This window comes from Dryobates pubescens, chromosome 26 (genome assembly GCF_014839835.1).
Source record: "Dryobates pubescens isolate bDryPub1 chromosome 26, bDryPub1.pri, whole genome shotgun sequence".
In the NCBI taxonomy this organism is placed as follows: Eukaryota; Metazoa; Chordata; class Aves; order Piciformes; family Picidae; genus Dryobates; species Dryobates pubescens.
Genome location: NC_071637.1, coordinates 2,502,023 through 2,523,598, shown reverse-complemented (window position 1 = coordinate 2,523,598; position 21,576 = coordinate 2,502,023). Strand labels below are relative to the sequence as shown.

Sequence of the window (21,576 nt, the reverse complement as noted above, 5' to 3'; positions counted from 1 at the left end):
TCCCTCTCCCCAGGGCTGCTCCCCAGCAGATCCCCTCCCAAGCTGTGCTGCTGCAGTTTCTTCTTCCTGCCCAGCTGCAGGACTCTGCTCTCCTCCTTGCTGACCCTCATGAGGTTCCTCTGTGCCCAACTCTCAGTCTGCCCAAGCCTCTGAATGGCCTCACAGCCTTCAGGTGTCTCAGCCAAGCCTCCCAGTTTGGGGCCATCAGCAGATTGCTGAGCAGACTCTGTCTGTCCTCTCATCAATGGCATTGATGAAGATGTTGAATGGGACCAGACCCAGGAGGTCCCCCAGCTCCAGGCAGTGTGCAGGAGGCACAGCAGCAGCTGTGAGGAGCTGGCCACACCTCTGGACCTGTCAATGCTGACTGCCTTCTCTTGCTGTCCCTGACAGGAGGCCTTGCTGGGCAAGCTCAGCAGTGCCAACACAGCCTTGCCCACTGAAGCTGGGAAAGCCATTCTGGTACTAGCTATTAATTCTGGAGGCAGAAAATTGCCTCTGCCCTTCCTCAGTGCTGGGCATCCTACACGCAGGAGCTGACAGGCCTGAAGTGCTGCTGCAGCCCTTGCTCTGATGGCTGATTTGAATAAGGCAGAACACATGACACAGACCTGTGAGGCTGAAGCAGCCTCCTGACAGGGCACTCTCCTCTGCAGGACCAGCCTTGGAGAGCATGGATTGTCCTACTCTGCTCATGTCACACGCACAAGGCATTAAGAAAAGGGCAGCTGCTTTTAAGCCCTGACACCCATGAACTGGTAAAGAACTTGTGGCCATGTGGAGACCATTGGGAGCATCACAGCTGCCATGGTGGCCATGCTTAGTGGCTAACCAGCTATGTGAACCTACTGAAGTCCTCCAGTCCCTGGAACACTGAAGGCAGGGAGCTGAAGAGATGCCAGCCTGACACACAAAGATAATGCTGTCTCTCTGAGCACAAGCAGGAAGCCCTAGGGCAGGGCATGTACTGGATCAAAGCACAGCTCCCTCTGCGCTCCCCAGGCATCTCAGAAGCCACCCAGCTCTCTTCTGCCATTAGAGAGTTTCACCTTGGGATGTTGCTTACCCCTGGTGAGGTATGTCAGAGGAGAAGGGCAAGAGCTCTCATAGCACCAGTTTGCTTGGAAGATCATCTGCCAGCCCTTAGGATCATCAAGTCCAACCACTGACCCAGCACTGCTGGGTCACCACTAACCATGTCCCTCAGCCCCACACGTACTCCACATCTCCAGGGATGGTGACCACTGCCCTTGGTGGCCTGTTGTGATGTAGCCATCACAGCCATGATGCTGTGCTGCTAGCTCCTTTCTCTCTGGAGGAGGCATGCACAGGAGAGGGCAGCAGGTTCCCTGCTCCTGGCAGCATGCTCTTCTGGACTGGCACAAAGATGGACTCAGGAGGTGTTACCAACACCAGCAAGCACACACCAGGGACCACCAGCACTGCTTGGCTAGGGCTTGGTGGCTGACTGGCTGCTTTTGCAGCACGGGTGGCTCTCCTGGCAGCCACACCAGCTGGCAGCTGGGGACACAGATGCTGATGGGCTTGGATGGACCAGAAAGGCTGCTCCCCTCACAACACCTCCCCAGACCAGATAGCTGGGTTTGCCACTTACTGTAGCCCATTCCCTGCACAAAGTACTTGAAGGCTTCAGTCAGCTTGCCAGGCTGTGGGAAGAGAAAGCAGGGCTTTAGTGGGAGCAGAACCAGGGCCCTGTGCAGCCCAGGGGCTGGGACAGCACTGGGGGGAGTCTCTCACCTGAACCACCTGTGGCAGGCCCCCGCAGTCAGCCATCTGCAACAGCAAACAGAGGGCAGCTTGAACTCCTCCTTCCCACCCCAGGACAACCCCAGACCCATTGCCCACCCCACTGGGCACCAGTTCACACTGCTTCTACCATCCTTTCTCTACAGCCAAAGCCAAGCCTGGTGAGACATCTCCTGGGAGCCTCTTGCTGCAGCCCAGCACCTTGGGGGCTGCCTTTCCAAGTGACCTCAGGCCATGCAGCAGAAGCCCAGGAGCAACCTCCACTGTCCTGGCTCCTTCTGCCACTCTTCCCAAACCTGTCACTTCCCTATGCCTCAGAGCCACAGGTAAGGTGGGAAGGACTGGTAGGAAGGCAGAAAATGTGATGGTGGTGGTGGCAGACCACAGGCTGGAGGCAGGGCACCTCTGCTGACCCTCTGCAGGCCTTCCCTGCTGGCTGGAAATTACAGAGAAGTGGCCACAGAGCAGAGATTCAGGGACCCTCTGACAAAGTCTGCCTCCATGCAGGAGAGAAGACAGCCATGAATGACTGTCCACAGACTGCTAAATGTGCAGAAGGCAAAATGCTTGAGTGGAGCTGGCCCCAGCTGTGTGTGCAGGCTGGAGGAGCTCTGGAGCGGCACTCACCTTCAGGAGGGTGGTTTTGGTTGGGTCAAGACGTGAATTGCATTCCACCTAAAACAAAGGGAGGAAAGAGGGACAAGGAAGCACACAGAAAACAGAAGGAAAATGCAAGGCAGCTGCACCAAAGAGTGGGAGCTTCTCTGGGGCCAAGGACTGAGCAAGAAAGCTGAGAGCACGCAGGAAGAGAACAAGGACTGCGAGCTGAGGGGGGACAGGCAGCTGCCCCCACCCAGGGGACACTGTCCTGACTGAATGGCACTGCTCTGACCTCAGGGGAAACCATCCCCTTATTTTGGGCTGCACTATCAAGCCCTGCAGCACTTCTGGGCTCAGACATAAAGACTGGGAGGGATGGAGTGTGCAGTGCAGCATGGAGGGAGAGCACTCGATCCCCGTGCCAGCCAAGGCCAAGGCCACCTCTTCTGGGTGAGCCTGCTCAGAACAGCTGAGGGCCCTACAGAAATGAACAGCCCCAGCAGGGAAAATTATCCTCAGCTGGGAATCTGGGCAACCAGATAGGCAAGGCAAGACCCACAACACCATAACCCATCCCCCAGCTGTGCCAGGGCAGCAGTGAGAACCCTCAGGGACAGTGTCCCAGCAAAATCAGATCTGCAGAATGACTCAGAGTGATGGCAAGGCAACCAGCAGGAGCCCTGCAGCACCTCCCCAGGCACAGCTCCTCGGGTCCAGCTGCTGCTTGGGAAATTCCTACACTCTCCCCTGGTTTCCTAGATAAATGCTTTTGTCTCCACACACTGCACTGTTCCAAGCCCCACTTTAAGTGGGCTGGGAGGGAAGTGGGTTAGAGGTGTCTGCAGAGAACAGGAAGGAGAGGCTGCTAAGTGTTGCCTTCTCTGTGCTGCAGAGCTTTTGCAGAGCTCTACCACAGAATCTCTGTGGTTGGAAAAGACCTTCAAGGTCATCAAGTCTAACTGTTAGCTAACTGTACCAGGACCACTACTACCCCAAACCCTTGAGCACCCTGCCTAGATGGCTTTGAAATGCATCCAGGGATGGGGATTCAACCACTCCCCTGGGCAGCCTGTTCCAGTCCTTGAGAACCTTCCAGAGAAGTGTTTCCTGATGTCCAACCTAAACCTCCCCTGGTGCAACTTGAGGCCTATCAGCTGTCCTATCACAAGATACTTGTGAGGGAAGACCAACCTCCACCTCACTGCAGCCTCCACTCAGGGAGCTGCAGAGAGCAATGAAGTCTCTCCTCAGCCTCCTCTTGCCTAGACTGAACACCCCCAGCTCCCTCAGCTGCTCCTCCCCAGCCCTCTTCTCCAGACCCTTCCCCAGCTTCGTTGCCCTTCTCTGGACCTGCTCCAGCCCTCAATGTCTCTCTTATACTGTGGCATCCAAAACCAAACCCAGGCCTCAAGCTGTGGCCTCCCCAGTGCCCAGCAGTGGGACAATCCCTGCCCTGCTCCTGCTGCCCACACCAGTGCTGATCCAGGCCAGGCTGCTGGTGGCCACCTGGGCACCCCCTGGCTCATCTCCAGCTGCTGTCACCCTTTCTGCTGGGCAGTTTCCAACCACTGAGCCCCAAGCCTGGAGCCTTCCTGGGGTGGTTGTGCCCCAAGTGCAGGACCCAGCCCTTGGCCTTGTTTATTGGCCTTAGCTGATGGATCCAGCCTGGCCAGGTCCCTCTGCAGAGCCTCCCTGCCCTCCAGCAGATCAGCACTGCCACACAACTTGGTGTCATCTGCAACTTGCTGAGGGTGCCTCAATCCTCTCATCCAGATCACTGATCCCCACCTGAGGATCCCCCCAGCTGAGCCCTGGGGATCCCCACCTGTGACCAGCCACCAGCTGGCTCTCACTCCATTCCCCACCACCCCCTGGGCCTGGCCATCCCCCAGTGCTTTCCCCAGCGGTGCCCATCCAGGCCTAGGGCAGCAGTTGTGTCCTGAGGATGCTGAGGGGAGCAGTGCTGAAGGCTGTGTGGCAGTGCAGGCAGAGAACATCCACAGCCTGTCCCTCACCCACTGACAGGTCACCTTGGCATGGAAGATCAGGAGCTGCCCTTCCTGAGGCCATGCTGGCTGGCCCTGCTCTCCTGGCTGTGCTGTGGCTGCTGTGTTATGGCACTCAAGGGCACCTGCTCCATGTCCTTCCCTGGCACTGAGGGCAGACTGACAGCTCTGGAGCTCCCTGGGTCCTCCTTCCAGCCCTTCTTGTAGATGGCCTCAGCTTTGCTGGGCCCTGCCCCCTGAGCCAGGGCTGCTGGGCAGTGCTGGAAGGTGGCTTGGGGAGCACTGCCAGCAGCTCCTTCAGCACTCTTGTGTAGCCCATTCAGCCCCAGACCTGTGGCTGGGGGGGTCAGCAGCTCCCTCACCATTTCCTCATGGATTCAGGAGGTCTCATTCTGGCCCCCTCCCTGTCCTCCAGCTCAGGGGGCTGGGTGCCCAGGGAACAAGGGAGTTCTGCTAGAGAGTGAGGCAAGGAAGGCACTGAGCACCTCAGCCTCTTCCTCATCCTTTCTCACCATGGTTCTTCCTGCACCCAGCAGAGGATGGAGACTCTCCCTTGTCCTCCTGCTGCTGCTGTGTGTACAGAGACACCGGATTGTGTTTAACAGCAGCAGCCAGGCTGAGTTCAGTTGGGCTTTGGCCCTGCTGATTTTCTCCCTGCACAGCCTCACTGCATCTTTGTAGCCCTCCTGAGTGGCTCTGTCACCTCTTCCAAAGGCCACCAACTCTCCTTTTGCTCCCCAGACAGCCAAGCCCCTTCCCTGATGGCTTGTCTTTAAGGCTTCCTTCTTGAAGCCTGCCCAGCCTGCCTCAGCTCCTCTGTCCTTCAGGAGGCCCAATGGGCTCTGCCTGAACAGGCCAAAGTGTGCCCTGCAGAAGTCCAAGGTGGCAGTTCTGCTAACCCCCTCCCCCTTACTTCTCTGAGACCTGTACACTAAGTGCTTCCCCAACTCAGGAACTGGTTACTGTGGAACCTCAGGTGGCCTCAGTACAACAGCAAGAGAAGAGCAATTCCAAACTGGAGCTAAACTCCAGGGAGCAGCCTGGCAGAGCTCAGGGGAAGGTGCAGGCTCCTGAAAGGGGTTCTCTGCATCACACAAGATGCTTGGGCACAGGGATTTGGATCCTGCCATCCTCATCTCAGAGATGTCCTGCAGGGCTACGAAGCCTCCCATGCCTTGGCTGAGGGACCTGGGGCAGAGTCACCTTCTGTGCCCAGCTCTGGGCCAGGCAAAGCACTGCTGGGGGAGGCAGGGCTGCTAAGTGTTTTGTGGGGCTAATGTCACAGGAGGAGGGTTCCTGAGTACCTACCACTGCTTCCACTGCAGGGGAGTTGTCACCAACCACTAGCAAGACAGGGCACCTGGCAAAATGCAAGAGAGAGACATTGCTCACAGGGCTGCAGGCAGGGGTTTGCAGGCAGGCTGAGCTCTGTGAAACAGCAGCCACTGCTCAGCAGAACCCCTGCCAGCCACCAGGTCAGGGCATTTTGTTGCATGAGAACGTGGTCTGGGGCTTGCACCACCCCCCAGAGTGGCCCTGCAAGCACACCCTCTGCACACACATCAAGGGTGTGCTTGGGGCTGGGAGAAACACCACAGCAGGCTGCCAGAGAGAGCTTGCTCTGTGCAACCAGCACCTCAAGAATGCAAGTGCAGGCACATGCACTGAGCCTGCCTGCTGCTCAGCACTGCAGCCTGGGTTGGGGTTCAGAGAGAAACACAAAAGATGTTGGGGAATATACTGAAAGATGGCAAAATACCAAAGCCTCTGCTGGCAAATCTGCAACTCCACAGCCACTTCTCTAGGTGCTATGATTGTGGAGGAACACTCAGTGTGCAACACACACACACTGCCCAAGTGCCTGCCAATTCACACTGCTCACTTGCAGAGCAAGGTAAGGGGCAGCTGGAGACACCACTTCTGTGTGCTAATTGGATGACAAAAATGAAGACTGGAGGCACTGACCTCAGAGCCAGTGCAGTACCACCTCTGAGGAGACAGAGGACCTACTGGCACAGAGATCAAAGAATTCTTCCACAAGAATTATTTGCAGGGTCTGCAGATCCCTGTGAGTCCTTCAACAGTGCCCTGGGGCTTACAGCTGCCTGCATGACTGAGAGCAGCACAATTGGCTTTGCCTGGAGACCAGGCAGGAAAATTCACCTCTTTGAGGTCAGTCAAGATCTAGAAGGTTTGGCTGTGGATGGCCAAAACATTCCTGGGGCCACACAATTCCCAAGGAGAAAAGAGCACAGTCTGGGCAGCACCAGCCTCTGCCCAGGGATCCTGCCTCAGAAAAATGAATGGCACCAAACAAACTGCCTCCCCAACTCTGCATGCACACTAACAGCTCAGCAGGGACTCTCACTGCTGCCTGCATACACTAACTGCTCTGACTCTGCTTCCTGAGGAATCTCAGTGTGTTCTTAGTGACACCCTGACGCCTCTCCTCTGCCTCATCCTAGCTGACAGCACTGCACCACAGCCTGGGACAGTCTTGAGCAGCCCTGGGCTTGTAGGGCTCTTGTTGAGAAGCAGTAAGAGCTTTTCACAGGCAGTAACTGAGAGGCTGCCTCAGGGCAACTTACTTGAGTGTTTTTGCAGTGTTCTCGTTGATGCCAAGGACTGGTCTCTCGATTTCCAGGTCTCTGCGGCTGAAAGACAAAACAGAAGAGGCCTCCAGCAAATCTGCAGAGGAAAGTGGTCACTGCAGGAGCACAAAAAGCCAAGCAGGAACCCTGGCTTCTGCACCCAGGCAACAGGTTATCACCTCCTGTGCCATGCCACAAGCAGGAGCCCCAGCAGTCCTGCCAGAAAACAGCATCCACAGCTCATGACAAGCTGGCAGCCTGCCTAGAGAGAGGTCTGCTGAGGTGTGAATGGGCCATCAAGGCATAAGGGCTGACCTGGGTTTAGGACAAAGGTTCCTAAGATCCAATATCCAACAGAAGAATACATAGGGCAGGGAGCTATGGGAGCACTGCAGCAGGCACACTGTACCTGTTGTATGAGGTGAGAAAGAGCTGCAGGTTGTCCTGGTTGATGTCCTGTGCGATGTGCAGCCTGTATGTCTGGATCAGATCTAGGTTTGCCTGCAGCTCCTCCTGCACAGAAGCAGAATGGACAGGCAGGGAACACCACCTTCTTCACAAGGACAGAAACCAGCCTCAAAAAAGCACTGAAGCACTCAACTGCCTCCACACCCACCACTGTCCTGCAGGCTATGGCAGAGGGCAGTGACTCAGGCCTGCAGTGGTGCCTGGGCTGCAGGAATGCTGCTGCGCCACGGCTGCTGCACCTCCACCTGCTGCTGCAGGAGCACAGAGGCTCCTTCAGGTGGGAGAACCACAGACTCAGAGAATCAATAAGGTTGGAAAAGACCTCAAAGATCACCAAGTCCAACCTGTCACCATAGACCTCATGACTAGACCATGGTACCAAGTGCCACATCCAATCCTCTCTTGAACATCTCCAGGGATGGGGACTCCACCACCTCCCCGGGCAGCACATCCCAATGGCTACCAACTCTCTCAGCGAAGAACTTTCTCCTCACCTCCAGCCTAAACTTCCCCTGGTGCAGTTTGAGACTGTGTCCTCTTGTCCTGGTGCTGATTGCCTGATTGCCTCCTGGCTACAACCTCCCTTCAGGCAGTTGTAGACAGGCTCCCAAGCCTCAGCAATGCTTATGCAGCTACAAGTCACTGTTTCAGGAACACCTCCTGCCTATGCTTAATGTCAAAGAAGCAAAGCCCCAAGACTGGCACCAGTGGAAAACTGAATCCCAGCAGCCAGCTGTGTGAAGAAACTGCTTCCAGTGGGAGCCAGAGGGAAAAGGGGATGCAAGGAAGCACTGCACAGAATGAAGGGGCCTGAAAACGGGAAGAGATCGGCATGTGCTGTAAGGAGGAAGCCCTATGGCTCCTCCCAGTGCTGATGTGTGTGCTCAGGTCAAGGACTGATCTGCTGCATGTCACACACAGCGTGCTGAGGCACAGCCCAGGAAGTTGGCAGTCCCAAAGCACAGGCATTGCTGTGCCCAGAGTTTTCAGGATGGGCTACTTCGACTCTGCTGAAACTGAAGGAGAAGACAAAGAGCAGAATGCAGCAGTTCAACATCTGGACACATGCAATATTCCACTGTGAACTCCAAGCTGATCTGTGCTCTACCCAGAGCTTCCATGTGAACACTGGCTGCCTCCTGTTGCTGCCGACTGGGCACCACAAAGCAGCAGCTGGAGCACAGGTGTGTGGGATGCTACTTCCTCAGCACGTCTGGAGACAGTTAGGCCAAGCTTGAGGACACACATGCTCCCCAGAGTGCAATTCCTGATGTGAACCTGATGATGGCACTGCTTGTGACAACCCTCCTTTGATGAGCCTGAGCTGGTTAAGAGCAGGTACCTGCAGAAGTTCCAGCTCCACGCAGAGGCAGGGGCTGGGTACTTACGTGGCCGAAGTGATGTGCGAGGACGATGTCCACGATGTTGGTTGTCCAGCCTGAAAACTGGAGAGTGATCATTAATGAGGAGCAGGGAGAGGAACTGGAAAATGCAGGCTCATTACAAATGCCAAAGCAGCTTCAAAGTAAAGAAACTACTCTAGCAATGTAAGGGACAAAGGGCTGGAGCTCATGAGCGGCATGCCAGGCTCCAAAGACCTCTGTGCACACTCAACAGCCTTCCAGAAACCAGGAGCCCTCAACAACTGCAAGTGGCTGGAACAACAGAGGAATTAGAAGATCCATTCAGCCCCCAGCCTGATGAAGCCTGCAAGCACCAGTACTAAAGCTCAGGGAAGCTGAGTGCTCCACAGCCACTCATCTCCAAGCAGCTCACCAGGACTTCTCATTCACATCTGATCACACCCACCCCTGCTCCACCGGTGGAGACTGAGCACAGCAGGGGCAAACAAGACTGGATGGGGTTTGCCACAAATCAGGCAAGTCCTGTGCTCTGTCCTTTTTCTTCCTGCTCTCCACACAGCTCAGGAGTGGAGTTGTGCAGGGGCAGGAGGCTCTCACCTTGGATGCTGCCCAGTCAATCCAGCCCTTGGCACATGGGTCAACGTTAATGAGAACCAGTCCCTCCACCAGGTCGGGGTGGCTGAGCTGTGGGGACAGAGCACAGGGACACTCAGAGGGTGCTTCACCCACACCTTGGGCAGGCACAGACCAAGTGGGGAGCTGCTTCTGTGCCAGGCAAGCAGAGGCCTTTTCAGAGCCTGGCCCAAGACAGACCGCCTGCTCACCCGGCACCTGCAGCCCCAGCAGGCCCCAGCGGTGTCTCCTGCTGACCTCTGCTCTGCTGCAGCTGCAGGTCCTGCTCAGGCTCCCACGGGCAGTAACTCTGCTCTAATCCTGCACCTCTGGGAAGGACTTGGGCAAACTCCTGTGCCTGAAGAGCAGCTCCTTCTGCTCCTCAAGGAGGAAGCAGGCAAATGGCAGAGCAGTTGGTGCTGGAGCCTCACAGGTGCCTGCAGCCTGAGCAGAAGCCTGGAAAGACCCAGCCACAGGGGCTGCACCTAGCCTGCAGGACCCCTTTCCCTGCTCCACCTTGTCATCCCCTGCAGCCTGCAGTTTACCTCAGGGGGGTACAAAATACTTTTGAGAACTGCTTGCAAACACAAACCCAGCAACCTACACCAAGCAGAGAACTGTGAGCTCCAGGCTCACTCTGAGGCTGGGATGTGGCAGCAGCTCTTCTGCTCATTGTACAGAGAGCACCAAGAGAAAGGAAGAGAACAACTTTGTCCTCAGCAGGAAACTATCTGCAGTCCTGGCAGCCCAGCAAGGGCTTTGTGGCACTGAGCTGAGGACAAAGGCCTATTGGCATGATCTTCTCTAGCAAGACTGCAAAAGGCAAGGAAAAGCAAACACCAGTGCCTCACACTGCCCCAGGCTCAGCTCTGACTGCAGGAAATGGGAAGCAGGGAACTTTCTGCAGCAAGGGCAGCTGCATGGTGAAGTGGCTTTGAGAAGCATTAACAGCCTGAACCACCAGCAGCTCTCTGCCCTCAGGATTGAGAATGGAAGCTTTCTGTACTCTTTTTTTTAACCCTTTCTCTGACAATGCAAATTCTTGCTCTGCTAAACCACCTCCACTGATTTCACATCCTCATAAACACTGTGCAAGACAGAAATGTACAGGACAAAGCCAGCACCTTCTTATCAAAGGCTGGAGGGCAACATCTCCTTCCTTTCAGGGACAGAGCACATTCCTCAGCAGTGCTGCTGCCCAGCACATCATCAAATCAATTGTCTGGGGTCACAAGCACTGGAAAAAGCAGACAGCAGTGCAGTGAGTCTTTGTGGAGACAGGAGACTGGATATTCCTAGCAGCCAGGACAGACTCATGTATGGCATTGGGTTGGCAGGGACCCTCAAAGGGCATCTCGTCCAGCTCCCTGCGGGCAGCAGGGACACCTCCACCTAGAGCAGGCTGCCCAGGCTGCCCATCAGGTCTGATCTTGGATGTCTCCAGCGATGGGGCCTCAACCAGTTCCAGTGTCTCACCTCTCCAGCAGGTCCATGTCTCTCTTATGTTGGGGGTCCCTGAGCTGGACATAGCACTCCAAGGCCAAAGGAAAAACCTTCACTACCTCCCTACTACTGACCAAAAACCCCCACCTGATCTCCTGCTCAGGGAATGCCTCTTCCAGCTGTGCCACACCATTTGAAAAGCTGAGCTCTCTCTGCTTGTTTTGCAACCTCACCAAAACATGTCTTACAGCAGGAAAAAAACAGAAGTTTTCTTCCTAGCCCAAACCAGCTTCTCAGGAGAGAGGAGCAGAGCAGCTGGGCTCCAAGCAGCCTTCCTGTAGGTCCCCTTTAGCTAGTGAAATGCAGCTCTAAGGTCTCCCTGGAGCCTTCTCTTCCAGGCTGAACAGCCTCCGTTCTCTCAACCTACCTCCATACAAGAGGTGCTCCAGCCCTCCATCATCTTTGTGTCCTCTGCACCTCCTCCCCAAGACAGGCTCTACTGCCTCCAAGTCACCCCATTAGAATCTTTCCATCACTGCCATAGCTTCAGACCAACTCTAGCTGCTCCTGTTTACCACCTGGATGTGAAGTACCTCTCCCATGGCTCCCTACCGGCCAGCTCTAATTACTGCTGCTGTTTTGCCAGTGCTCTCTGATCAGTGGAAGACCACAGCTCCTGTAAGTGCCAGGGAGATGAAGAGATACTTACTGCACACCTGCTGAGGACATAAGCACCAGCTCCCAGTCCAATCCCAATGAAGCTCTTCAGGCTGAAAGAGAGGCATTGCACAATCAGCAGGGCTAACAAACTCACAGCCAAAGCCTCCCTAGAGGCAAAGCCTCTCTCCTCTCTGTGTCCTGCTGTTCACTTATGGCTCATTGTCAGAATGAGCCAGCAATGATGCAGCAGCCATAAATTGTCTCCTGTGGCAGACAATATTCCCAGCATAAGAACCAGACAGGGTTACACAGGTTAGGAGATGCTCAAGCCTCTTGGAAAAAAAATGAGATGCTGCAAGCAGAGTGAGAGGTGGGTGCTGGAGTGGCTGCAGCCAGCTGGCTCGCTGCACTTCCCCTCACTGACTTACTTCAGGTGTGTCAGAACAGCAGGCAGCATCTCAGCCAGTTCATCCATACTGGGATACTGGTACCTGAAAACCAAGAGGGACTGAAATCAAAACACCTCCAAATACAGCTTGACAGAAGTTACCTTCCAGTTGTAGCCAAGGAGCAGCTGACCATGCAGCAGTGATTATTTGGTAGTGCTGCTGTTGTATTGCAACCAACTGCAGAGAGTTCATCCCTCAGAGCAGCACTAACACAGAGCTGGGGGCTCTGGGGCAGCCATTTCTTCCGTGGACAGATGGAGAGAGCAGGGGATGAGAGCCAGCCTGCCGAGTGCTGGGCTCGTGCTCAAGTCAGAAGCTGAGAGGGCTCTACCCATGCCTCAGTGACAGGAAAGCTCCTGAATGTCCCTTGGGAAGCCTCCTCATTTTCCAGTTTCCTCTGCTCCTGAAAGCTGTCTCAGCCTGGCAGTCCCACTTGGCCAAACTGGGTGCTAGCTCAGCCCAGAGGACTCCTGGAACGGGAAGGGTCTCTGCAGAGCTCTTACCCAGAGGGAAAGGGGGGTGCTGCTTCCTGCTGGCCTGGTGCATCCACGTGGCACACAGCAAAGTGCTGAGTGATCTCTTGCATATCTTCAAAGTTAAAGAATGCATTGAAACAGGATTTATCTGCAACAATAAAAACAAGACATGAGCCATTTCCTGCAGTTTTACTGCATTCCACCCTCCACGGCACACCGGCACCAGCCCTGCCCTGTGCTGCTGCTGTGCCACTCCCACTGCAACCACAGCTGCAAGACAGGCAGACAAATGGCCCCCACCCAGCAAGGGGGCCCTGCAGCACTTGGGCTCTCACAGGACACACTGAGGAGCACCTGTGAGACTCAGACTGAATGTTGGCTGGAAAGATGTGGAAAGAGCAACTGAGCCAGCTAGAAACGCTGCAATGCTTCCACAGCCTTACAGGGACTTGTTCACCTGCCCAACCCCCAGGGCACAGATGCCTTGTGGCAGCTCTGTCACATAAATGCCCAGGTGATGCCCATCCACAAGCAGGGCTGGGAGGAGGAGCCAGGGAATGCCAGAGCTGTCAGCCTGACCTCAGTGCCAGGCAAGGTTATGGAACAGGACATCCTGAGTGCAGTCACACAGCACTCACAGGATGGCCAAGGGCCCAGGCCCAGCCAGCATGGAGTTAGGAAGGGCAGGTCCTGCCTGACCAACCTGAGCTCCTTCCATGCCCAGGGGACTGCCTGGTGGCTGTGGGGCAGGCTGTGGATGGAGTCTGCCTGGACTGCAGCAAGGCCTTTGCCACCATCCCCCACAGCAAACTCCTGGCCAAGCTGTCAGCCCCTGGCTGGGACAGCAGCTCTCTGAGCTGGGTTAGGAACTGGCTGGAGACTGAGCCCAGAGAGTGGTGGTGAATGGTGCCACAGCCAGCTGGCAGCCAGGCCCCAGTGGTGTGCCCCAGGGATCAGTGCTGGACCCCAGCCTGCTCCATATCTTTATTGATGATCTGGAGGAGGGGATGGAGTCCATCAGCAGTGAGTTTGCAGATGACAGCAAGCTGGGGGCAGGAGTTGATCTGTTAGAGGGTAGGAGAGCTCTGCAGAGGGACCTGGACAGGCTGCACAGATGGGCAGAGGCCAAGGGCAGGAGATTGAACACATCCAAGTGCCAGGCTCTACACGTTGGCCACAGCGACCCCAGGCAGAGCTACAGGCTGGGGGCAGAGTGGCTGAGAGCAGCCAGGCAGAGAGGGACCTGGAGGTACTGGTTGACAGCAGCTGAACAGGAGCAAGCATTGTGCCCAGGGGGGCCAAGAAGGCCAAGGGCATCCTGGCCTGCATCAGGAACAGTGTGGCCAGCAGGAGCAGGGAGCTTATCCTGCCCTGTGCTCAGCACTGCTCAGCCCACACCTGGAGTCCTGTGTCCAGTTCTGGGCTCCTCAGGTTAGGAAAGAGGTTGAGCTGCTGGAAGGTGTCCAGAGAAGGGCAACAAAGCTGGGGAGGGGTCTGGAGCACAGCCCTGTGAGGAGAGGCTGAGGGAGCTGGGGTTGCTTAGCCTGCAGAAGAGGAGGCTCAGGGGAGACCTTCTTGCTCTCTGCAACTCCCTGCAGGGAGGTTGTAGCCAGGTGGGGGTTGGTCTCTTCTCCCAGGCACCCAGCAGCAGAACAAGAGGACACAGTCTCAAGCTGTGCCAGGGGAGGTTTAGGCTGGAGATTAGGAGGAAGTTCTACACAGAGAGAGTGATTGCCCTTTGGAATGTGCTGCCCAGGGAGGTGGTAGAGGCACCATCCCTGGAGGTGTTCAGGAGGAGACTTGATAGGGTGCTTGGTTGCATGGTTTAGTTGATCAGATGGTGTTGGATGACAGGTTGGACGCCATGATCTTGAAGGTCTGTTCCAACCTGGTGTATTCTATTCTATTCTATTCTATTCTACTCTACTCAGCTGGAGCACTCTCATGGGTGAACCTATTTCTACCTTGCTACCTTTCCAGGGTTGCTGGAGCAGCCAGGGACATGCTGCATGCTCTCTCTCCTGCAGACCTGGAAGAGCTGCCTCAGCCCCAGACCAGGCCCACTGGTGCCCATCCTCAAAAGCAAACTGCCCCAGGCAAGCCCTTTGTCAGGGTGCTGGGAGGGCAGGGGCTTACGGTTGAGGCCGATGTCGTGGTAGGTGAGGACGACAGGTCTGTTGCCCTTGGCTGTGCCCCGCATGGTGACGTGCACCACCCCGAAAGCCGTCTCAATGTCATGCTCCTGCAGAGAGAGAAGAAGGAGCCACTGTTATGTGTGCTGCCTGTGCCACAGGGAGCCCTGAGAGCCAGCAGCAAGGCCTCATCCGTGCTTTAACATTGCTGTTACCATCCACGGCCTCGGCTGTGGCTCAACACAGCCTTGCAGCCTATGGCTCTGTTGGATCTCCCCCTCCAGCCGCTGCCCACAGCAGGCTGCTGTTGCAGAGATGTGTGAAGGGTTTGGGGTTGTGCCCTCCTGTGACCCAGATCTTATTTCAATGGCCTCTAGTGATGTTGCTGCACTGCAGCTGAAGCTGGGTGTCATGTGTCCATCTGTTTCTAGGGGTTCACGGCACCATGAATGCAGCTCCCCTGCCCCAGTCCAGCCCTCACTGCCCAGCTGCATTCCTCTCCCTCCAACCCACAGCCCACAAGTCTCTTTCCAGTGTGCCTCCAACCTACACCCGTGGGAATGTCCACTGTCTACTGGCAAGCTGGACACAGCCATGCCTCAGAGGCTGGCAGCTGCCCCAGCCCCTGGGGACCATGGACCAGAGCACTCTGGCAACATGGAGCAACAAACTCGTGGAAGAGCCCAGCCAGTGCCAAAGCAGCCAGAGCCTGCAACCCCCAGCTGCACTTCCTTAAGCATCTGAGCTGACCAGGTGGGTGAGGGCCATCAAAAGCAAGGCTCTGGCAGCTCTAGCAGTTGCTGGGCTCTTCCATGACCAGCTTTAACTCACTGATCTGTCAGGAAACTATCCAGCTGCCTGCTCTGTTATGGTTTTGCTGGGTTGGTGACTTAAGAAGCTCACAGAGACGTCCAGCAGATGCTGGGTCTAGCTCAGAGCCCAAGGGGAGCATAAGGGGTGGGAGAAGAAAGAATCCTGCCCTGGGCATGAGGCCATCTCACCTCCAGAGGACCACAGAGGGGTTTATATGCAGCAGTGAAAAGTCAACAAAGAGAAGCACAAAGTGCAGACTGTGAGAAAAGCCCAGAAAGCAGCCCAAGAGCTGCTGATGGTAACAACAATCAGCAGCACAGAGTCTGTGCTGGGACTCCATCAGAGCTTACTGCACACCTCCACCGGGGAGAGGAGTGGCCAAGGTCCCGGAACCAGACCCCCACCTCTCTCCAGAGCTGCTGCTCAAGCACCTCACAGTGCTTCAGAATGCCAGAGCTCCAGAGCTGAGCTTCTGTCTCGGCTCTGTAGCACAGAAGGAACAATTCTCTTAAACTAAAACTCAATCCCTGCTCTTCCACTTCCTTGGACTCTGCAGACTGTAAGCTGGGACAGGGGGAGATGGGGAGGAGGTTTTCCATGGCACCACTGGACACCAGCACAGGTTCCAATACAGGGAACATCCACTGCAGATAGAAATCCCTCTCTCACTAATCTCAGCAAGCTGCACTTTAAAACCTTTATGATGCTAAGTCTGCAGACTTCTTACTCTGCCCTAGACAATGACAGAGCCTTAGATAGGGGCTGCTGTAGTGTTTGCTGCTTTTCTCTTTGGAGTTCCCAGGCAAAGTGGAAATCCCAGTCCTGAGAAGCAGGTTCCCTTCTCTGCTTGGTTAAAGCCTTTTCCCACAGTAAGGGGCTTTCCCTACATCTGAGGCAGGGTCTCTGCATTCCCTTTTCCAGCCACACATCATGACCCCATGCTGCCTCTCTGTCGAGCGTGCCTGCAGAGAGCAGACTGAGTTTGGCCCCCAGCTTCCCTGCAGCTAATGCCATGTCCAGTGTTCCAGTGCATCCTATTCTCTTTGAAACTTTGCCCCAAAGCTTTAGGGTTTTCATCTTGACCTATGGTTGCAAAGAGCAAAACCATCTTCAGATGTCACACCACTGCCACGTGGCTTCCCCCCCTGCCAGCTGCTGCTCTCCCAAGCAGCTGCCCCCCACACACAGAGCCCAAGGGCAGCACGAGGCAGATGCTCAGTACAGAGCTCCGGTCCCAGGACAGGGATGGCAACGACACAACCACTACCTTCAGCTGGCCAAAGGGAGGCACTTCATTACACCACTACTGCCTCATGCTCTTCCAAACCCAAAGCAGATAACCCAGCACAGTGGGTACCAGAGCACTCCACGGGTGCTGGGAGGACAGCAGCTTTGCAGGCGGCACCCTCTGGCCCTGCCAAACATTTGCTTTGTGTCATAGAATCACAGAATGGCTCAGGGCAGGGGCAAAGGAGCACTGATGGAGAAGGATCAGGAGCTTTGCAGACCAAAGGTCCAGCAGGCCTCCTAGTCTGACTTGAAAAGCAGGTGCTTGTGGAAAGGGAAGAGAGAGCAAGTGGGCAGTGATACCACCTCAAACACTCGCAGCTTCCAACAGTTGCCCTGGATTTTCCCAGCCTTCAACAACCTGTAGGTTCAAAGGGCCTTCCTGAACTGGAGGTGTGTTCTTCAGGACACCTTTCTCTTCTGAGCAGCAGACACTTGCTGCCTCCTGTCAATCTCTGGCACCTGCTCACTCTGTGACCAGAAGAGTTAAAGCTTTTCAGCAAGCAGGATGCAGGACCTCTTTGTTTCTTACCTTGTACCTGGGTTTGTCAGGAGAGCCCTGTCCTTGGCTTGAAAGATGGTGAACTGACCCTGTGCCATGACTCCCTCCCAGGTGCCCCTGCTGTGCCCTGCACTGTCTGGGCACTCCTTGGACAGCAGCTTTGTTCTGACCATCCTGATGTTCTCCAAGGCTGCCCCACCATGCTCTGCCCTTCCTGACCGAGGGGCTGGCAGCAGTCCCACGCCTGTGGGTGCGGTGGATCTACAGGGCAGACAATAGGTGGCTTTGTTCCCTGTTCCTGACAAACAGGAACCCATTTTGCTTTGCTGAAAGCCAGGAGCCCTGAGCTGACATTATCACTCATCTCCTGCCATGTTCAGTCTTGAGCCTGCCCTTATTTGTCCTGCTGCAGGATGGCTTCAGCCAGTGTGCAGCACCGGTTCTGACTGCCGAGGGCAGACCGAGCTTGCCCTTGCCCCAGCCATCGCTTTTCCCAGACCATGCAAGCAGATTTAAGCAACACATCTCAGGAGCCCCTCTGGTGATCTCAGCCAACACATCTCAGGAGCCCCTCTGGTGATCTCAGCCAACACATCTCAGGAGCCCCTCTGGTGATCTCAGCCAACACATCTCAGGTGCCCCTCTGGTGATCTCAGCCAACACGTCTCAGGTGCCCCTCTGGTGATCTCAACCCGTCTCAGGTGCCCCTCTGGTGATCTCAACCCATCTCAGGTGCCCCTCTGGTGATCTCAACCCATCTCAGGTGCCCCTCTGGTGATCTCAACCCGTCTCAGGTGCCCCTCTGGTGATCTCAACCCATCTCAGGAGCCCCTCTGGTGATCTCAGCCAACACATCTCAGGTGCCCCTCTGGTGATCTCAACCCGTCTCAGGTGCCCCTCTGGTGATCTCAACCCATCTCAGGAGCCCCTCTGGTGATCTCAACCCATCTCAGGAGCCCCTCTGGTGCTCTCAACCCATCTCAGGTGCCTCTCTGGTGATCTCAACCCATCTCAGGTGCCTCTCTGGTGATCTCAACCCATCTCAGGAGCCCCTCTGGTGACCTCAAGCAACTCTGAAAAAAATTGCTGTTTTTTTTCTTTTTTTGACCAATACTTCATCCATGAAAGGATCTCTTCTCTGCCCATCTAAGTCCCTCTTGTCTTTTGGAAGCTCCAGCAGGCTGCAGCAGCTGAACTGCCTTTATGCACATGGTTACTAAGAGCTTCCGAGGACTCCAGCAGCTCTGCAGAGCAGCACTTCCTCCCTTCCAAACTCCTGCTGCCCGGTTCCCAGCCTTCAGCCCCAGCACTCAGCCCCTGCAGCCCTTGCCAGGGGCAATCAGTCTGCTGCAGCTGGCCAGGGAATTGCCAGAAATCCTCTGGGATCTGCTTTCAGAACTGTTAGAGGTGAAGCTCTGCAGTCTGGGGGCACCACAGCAGCTTCAACAGGGCAGCAAAAGCTCTCACCTAACAACTCAACCATTTCTTAACACAGAGCTCCTGGGCTGACACATCCAGGCCTGGCAACTGGCTACGGCAGCATGGATCTTAGAACTGCTACAGCCCTTGCAACAGGCACTCTGCTGACTCCCCAGGAGCCCTCCAGCAGGGGAGCCTCTGTGAGCTGCTCTGTGGCAAGCCTGCATGAAAAAGTTCACCTGAGTGTTTCCTGCTCTGGCTAGATCCTGCCTGGCTGCTGCTGTTGGGCCCTGAGCAGTCAGCAGCAGGCTCCAGGCTCCCTCACAGGACTTCTTCTGATAGGGCTGCAACAGAACTGCTGGGTTTTTTTCCCTTTTGCAACTAAGTTCTCAAACCTCCCTCTGCCTGGTTTGTTCTGGTCATAAACTCAGCCTGGAGAGTTTCCAAATGTTTCCATTCTCTCCAGCCTTTGGGGCAATGCTCTTGTTTCCAGCAGCCTCCCTGCTGGCTTCCCTGCACCCTCTCCTGCCTGCTGTGACAGAGGGTGGGCATTTGCTCTCTGCTTGTTTTCCATCAGCTTCTCCTTTTCTGTGCAGTTCTTTTGAACCTGGAGTGCAACTCAGTGAAGTTTTCAATGCCTTGGGCATTTCCTCCCAGGATTCTGCTCTGCATCCTGGTTGCCATCACAGAGCTCTTGGAAGGCACTGCTTTGAATAGGTTTCCTTCTCAGAATCACATCAGTGAAGGCTTCTCCCTGGGACTCCACAGAAGCTTGCAGCTGAAGTGGAGCACTGGTGTCATGTCCCACAGCCACATCTGTCCAGCTGACACAGCAGCTGAAGCTTCCTACCCTGGTCCTGTCTCCTAGCCTTGTGGCTTCTCTGACCACCATTTGGGGCACTCACCCAGAGAATTACAGAGCAAACCTCCATTTCCAGTCTAGGCTGGGATTTCACTCTGAGTGGGACCTGAGCTATTCACTGGCATGAGCTGGAGCCAAATCAGAACCACAGCCTTTAACACCCCCCTGTGCCCACCCTCTCCTCTGCACTGTGTCTAGCTATCAGTGTTCTGCTGTCAATGTCTACCATCAGGGATCTCAACCTTTTTCTGGGATCCCAGGCCAGAATACAACAGCAGAAGCAGAACAAAACTGAGATTCTGGGTGCAGCAGGCTGCTGGCTTGCTAAGAAGTGCCATCAGTAAGAGTGCTCTCTCATCACTCTGCCCTCATGGCAACCTGGGAGCAGGAGGGCAGGGCTGGGTTCACTGCTGCATGATGTCAGGAAAGCCAAGTAGGGGACCCTGCAGCCAGAGGAGGTCCCCTCTGGGTGGAAGGGCAGCACTGTGAGTGCTCACACAGTGCAGAGGCAGCCCCTGGCCTCAGATGGGTTGGTAAGCTACACTTGCAGGTAGGGGTGGGCAGAACATTATCCAGAGAAAGGTCACCAATGCCAGTGCCCACTTCTGACAGCCTGTGGTTTTTGCTGGCTGTCCTACAGGCCCAGCTCCTGAGAACTGCTGCTCTCAGCCAGAAAGCCCTACCCTTTAGAAAAGTAATTGTGTGTGAACCAGGAGGGCTCAGACACCAGAATGTGGGGAGACACAACCTAACAGCAGCTTTAAAACACAAGCAGAGACTGATGAGAGGTGTTTCTGGTTGGGGGGTTACAGAAGATCCAGCCAGGCAGGGATGTTATCCCACTGGGCCTCAGCATCCCTGAATGCTTCTTAAACTGACAGGAAAACACACACCCAACTATGACTGCCAAAGTCTAGATGTGCTGTGGGACTGACTGTGGAACAAGTGGGCACATGCCCAAGTGGCAAAAGGTTCAAGTGGGGGGAAACAGCTCTGAGTGCCACCCCCTGCCTTTGGCCAGAAAGAGAAGCAGTGACAGTGCCACTGACAGAGGCCACCCTAAGAAAAGCCACCTGTGAGGGAAGGAATGAGGCATCCACCAGCAGCTCCAGAGGTGCAGGTGCCTTGAGTTCCAGAGTCCCAGGGAGCCCACAGAGGTACCTGGGTGCTGACTGCAGCAGTCCCAATTCCAGCTCCAGAGCTAGGTGTCAGAAGTCATTAAAGGCCAAAGCAAACCATTTGTTTCACAGTGGGACAGATTAATGACAAGAATTCATATTAGCAGTGCTTTTCACAACTCATTTGCTAAGCTGCTTTGCTGGCATTACCAGAGGAGCTCCACAAAGCTGCTCAGAGTCCAAAATTAATTCCCTGGGAAAACTGAGAATTGATTTTCTTTGGAGACCAAGAATGAAAAACACACCTGTGAAATGCCTTCCCTTCATGGGGTTTGTGGTCTGAACTGGCAGAACACAGAGCAGCAAGCTGTCTGTTCCAGTCCCCTCAGGCTTGGGGAATACCTGTACCTAGCAGAGGGCTACAAACACCCAACAAAAGCTTTCAGCTTAAGGACATCCAGGTCCTGGTTCAGAGAGCTGCCTTGGCTGCTTTGCTGTGAGGAGAGGCAGATGACTCTGTGGTCAGGCTTCCCCCTTCCCCAGTGATACTGCAGCTACAGCTGTTGTTTACTTCATGTAATCTCTGCCAGCCTTGGCACAGGTGGGAAGCCACTGCAGCACGTTTCTGGGGCACCATCCCAGCCAGTAACCATGGGCAGATTAAAGCAGAGATTTCACTGTCCTGCTTTTTGCAACAGCTGCCCTCAAACTTCTACACATTACTCCACAACAACACAAACTGCCTGTAAGCCAAGAGGAAAAACACAGCAGGACTGTAAAGCACCAGCACCTGGTAACTCTTCCCATCACATCAGCCCAACCTTCATGCAGTTGGTTGAGTGCTCCCCACCTCCTCGCTGTGCAAAGCTATTTTGGAAGCAGTGGAGCTGCAGGAGCCGGCTGAGTGGGCAGCAAGCCCAAACCAGAACTAAAGCAACATCTTGAACTAAATTATTCATTTCCATACAGAGCAGAAATTTATTAATAGAAAACCCAACATGCTCTGT

At 55.2% G+C, this 21,576-nt stretch overlaps 1 protein-coding gene across 2 annotated transcripts in view; it reads right to left on the bottom strand.

Moving 5' to 3' along the window:
- The window catches only part of NDRG3 (NDRG family member 3), a 65,071-nt gene that overhangs the window by 2,531 nt on the left and 40,964 nt on the right, over positions 1-21,576 (bottom strand). For both annotated transcript variants that reach the window (XM_054173423.1, XM_054173424.1), the window contains exons 4-15: positions 14,573-14,678; positions 12,464-12,584; positions 11,940-12,002; positions 11,561-11,621; positions 9,394-9,480; positions 8,821-8,877; positions 7,374-7,477; positions 6,962-7,027; positions 5,682-5,733; positions 2,395-2,442; positions 1,759-1,794; positions 1,616-1,667 (exon numbers count right to left, since the gene is read on the bottom strand). In XM_054173423.1, coding sequence (XP_054029398.1) covers positions 1,616-1,667; positions 1,759-1,794; positions 2,395-2,442; positions 5,682-5,733; positions 6,962-7,027; positions 7,374-7,477; positions 8,821-8,877; positions 9,394-9,480; positions 11,561-11,621; positions 11,940-12,002; positions 12,464-12,584; positions 14,573-14,678 — 853 coding nt within the window. The remainder of the gene's footprint in view (positions 1-1,615; positions 1,668-1,758; positions 1,795-2,394; positions 2,443-5,681; positions 5,734-6,961; positions 7,028-7,373; positions 7,478-8,820; positions 8,878-9,393; positions 9,481-11,560; positions 11,622-11,939; positions 12,003-12,463; positions 12,585-14,572; positions 14,679-21,576) is intronic.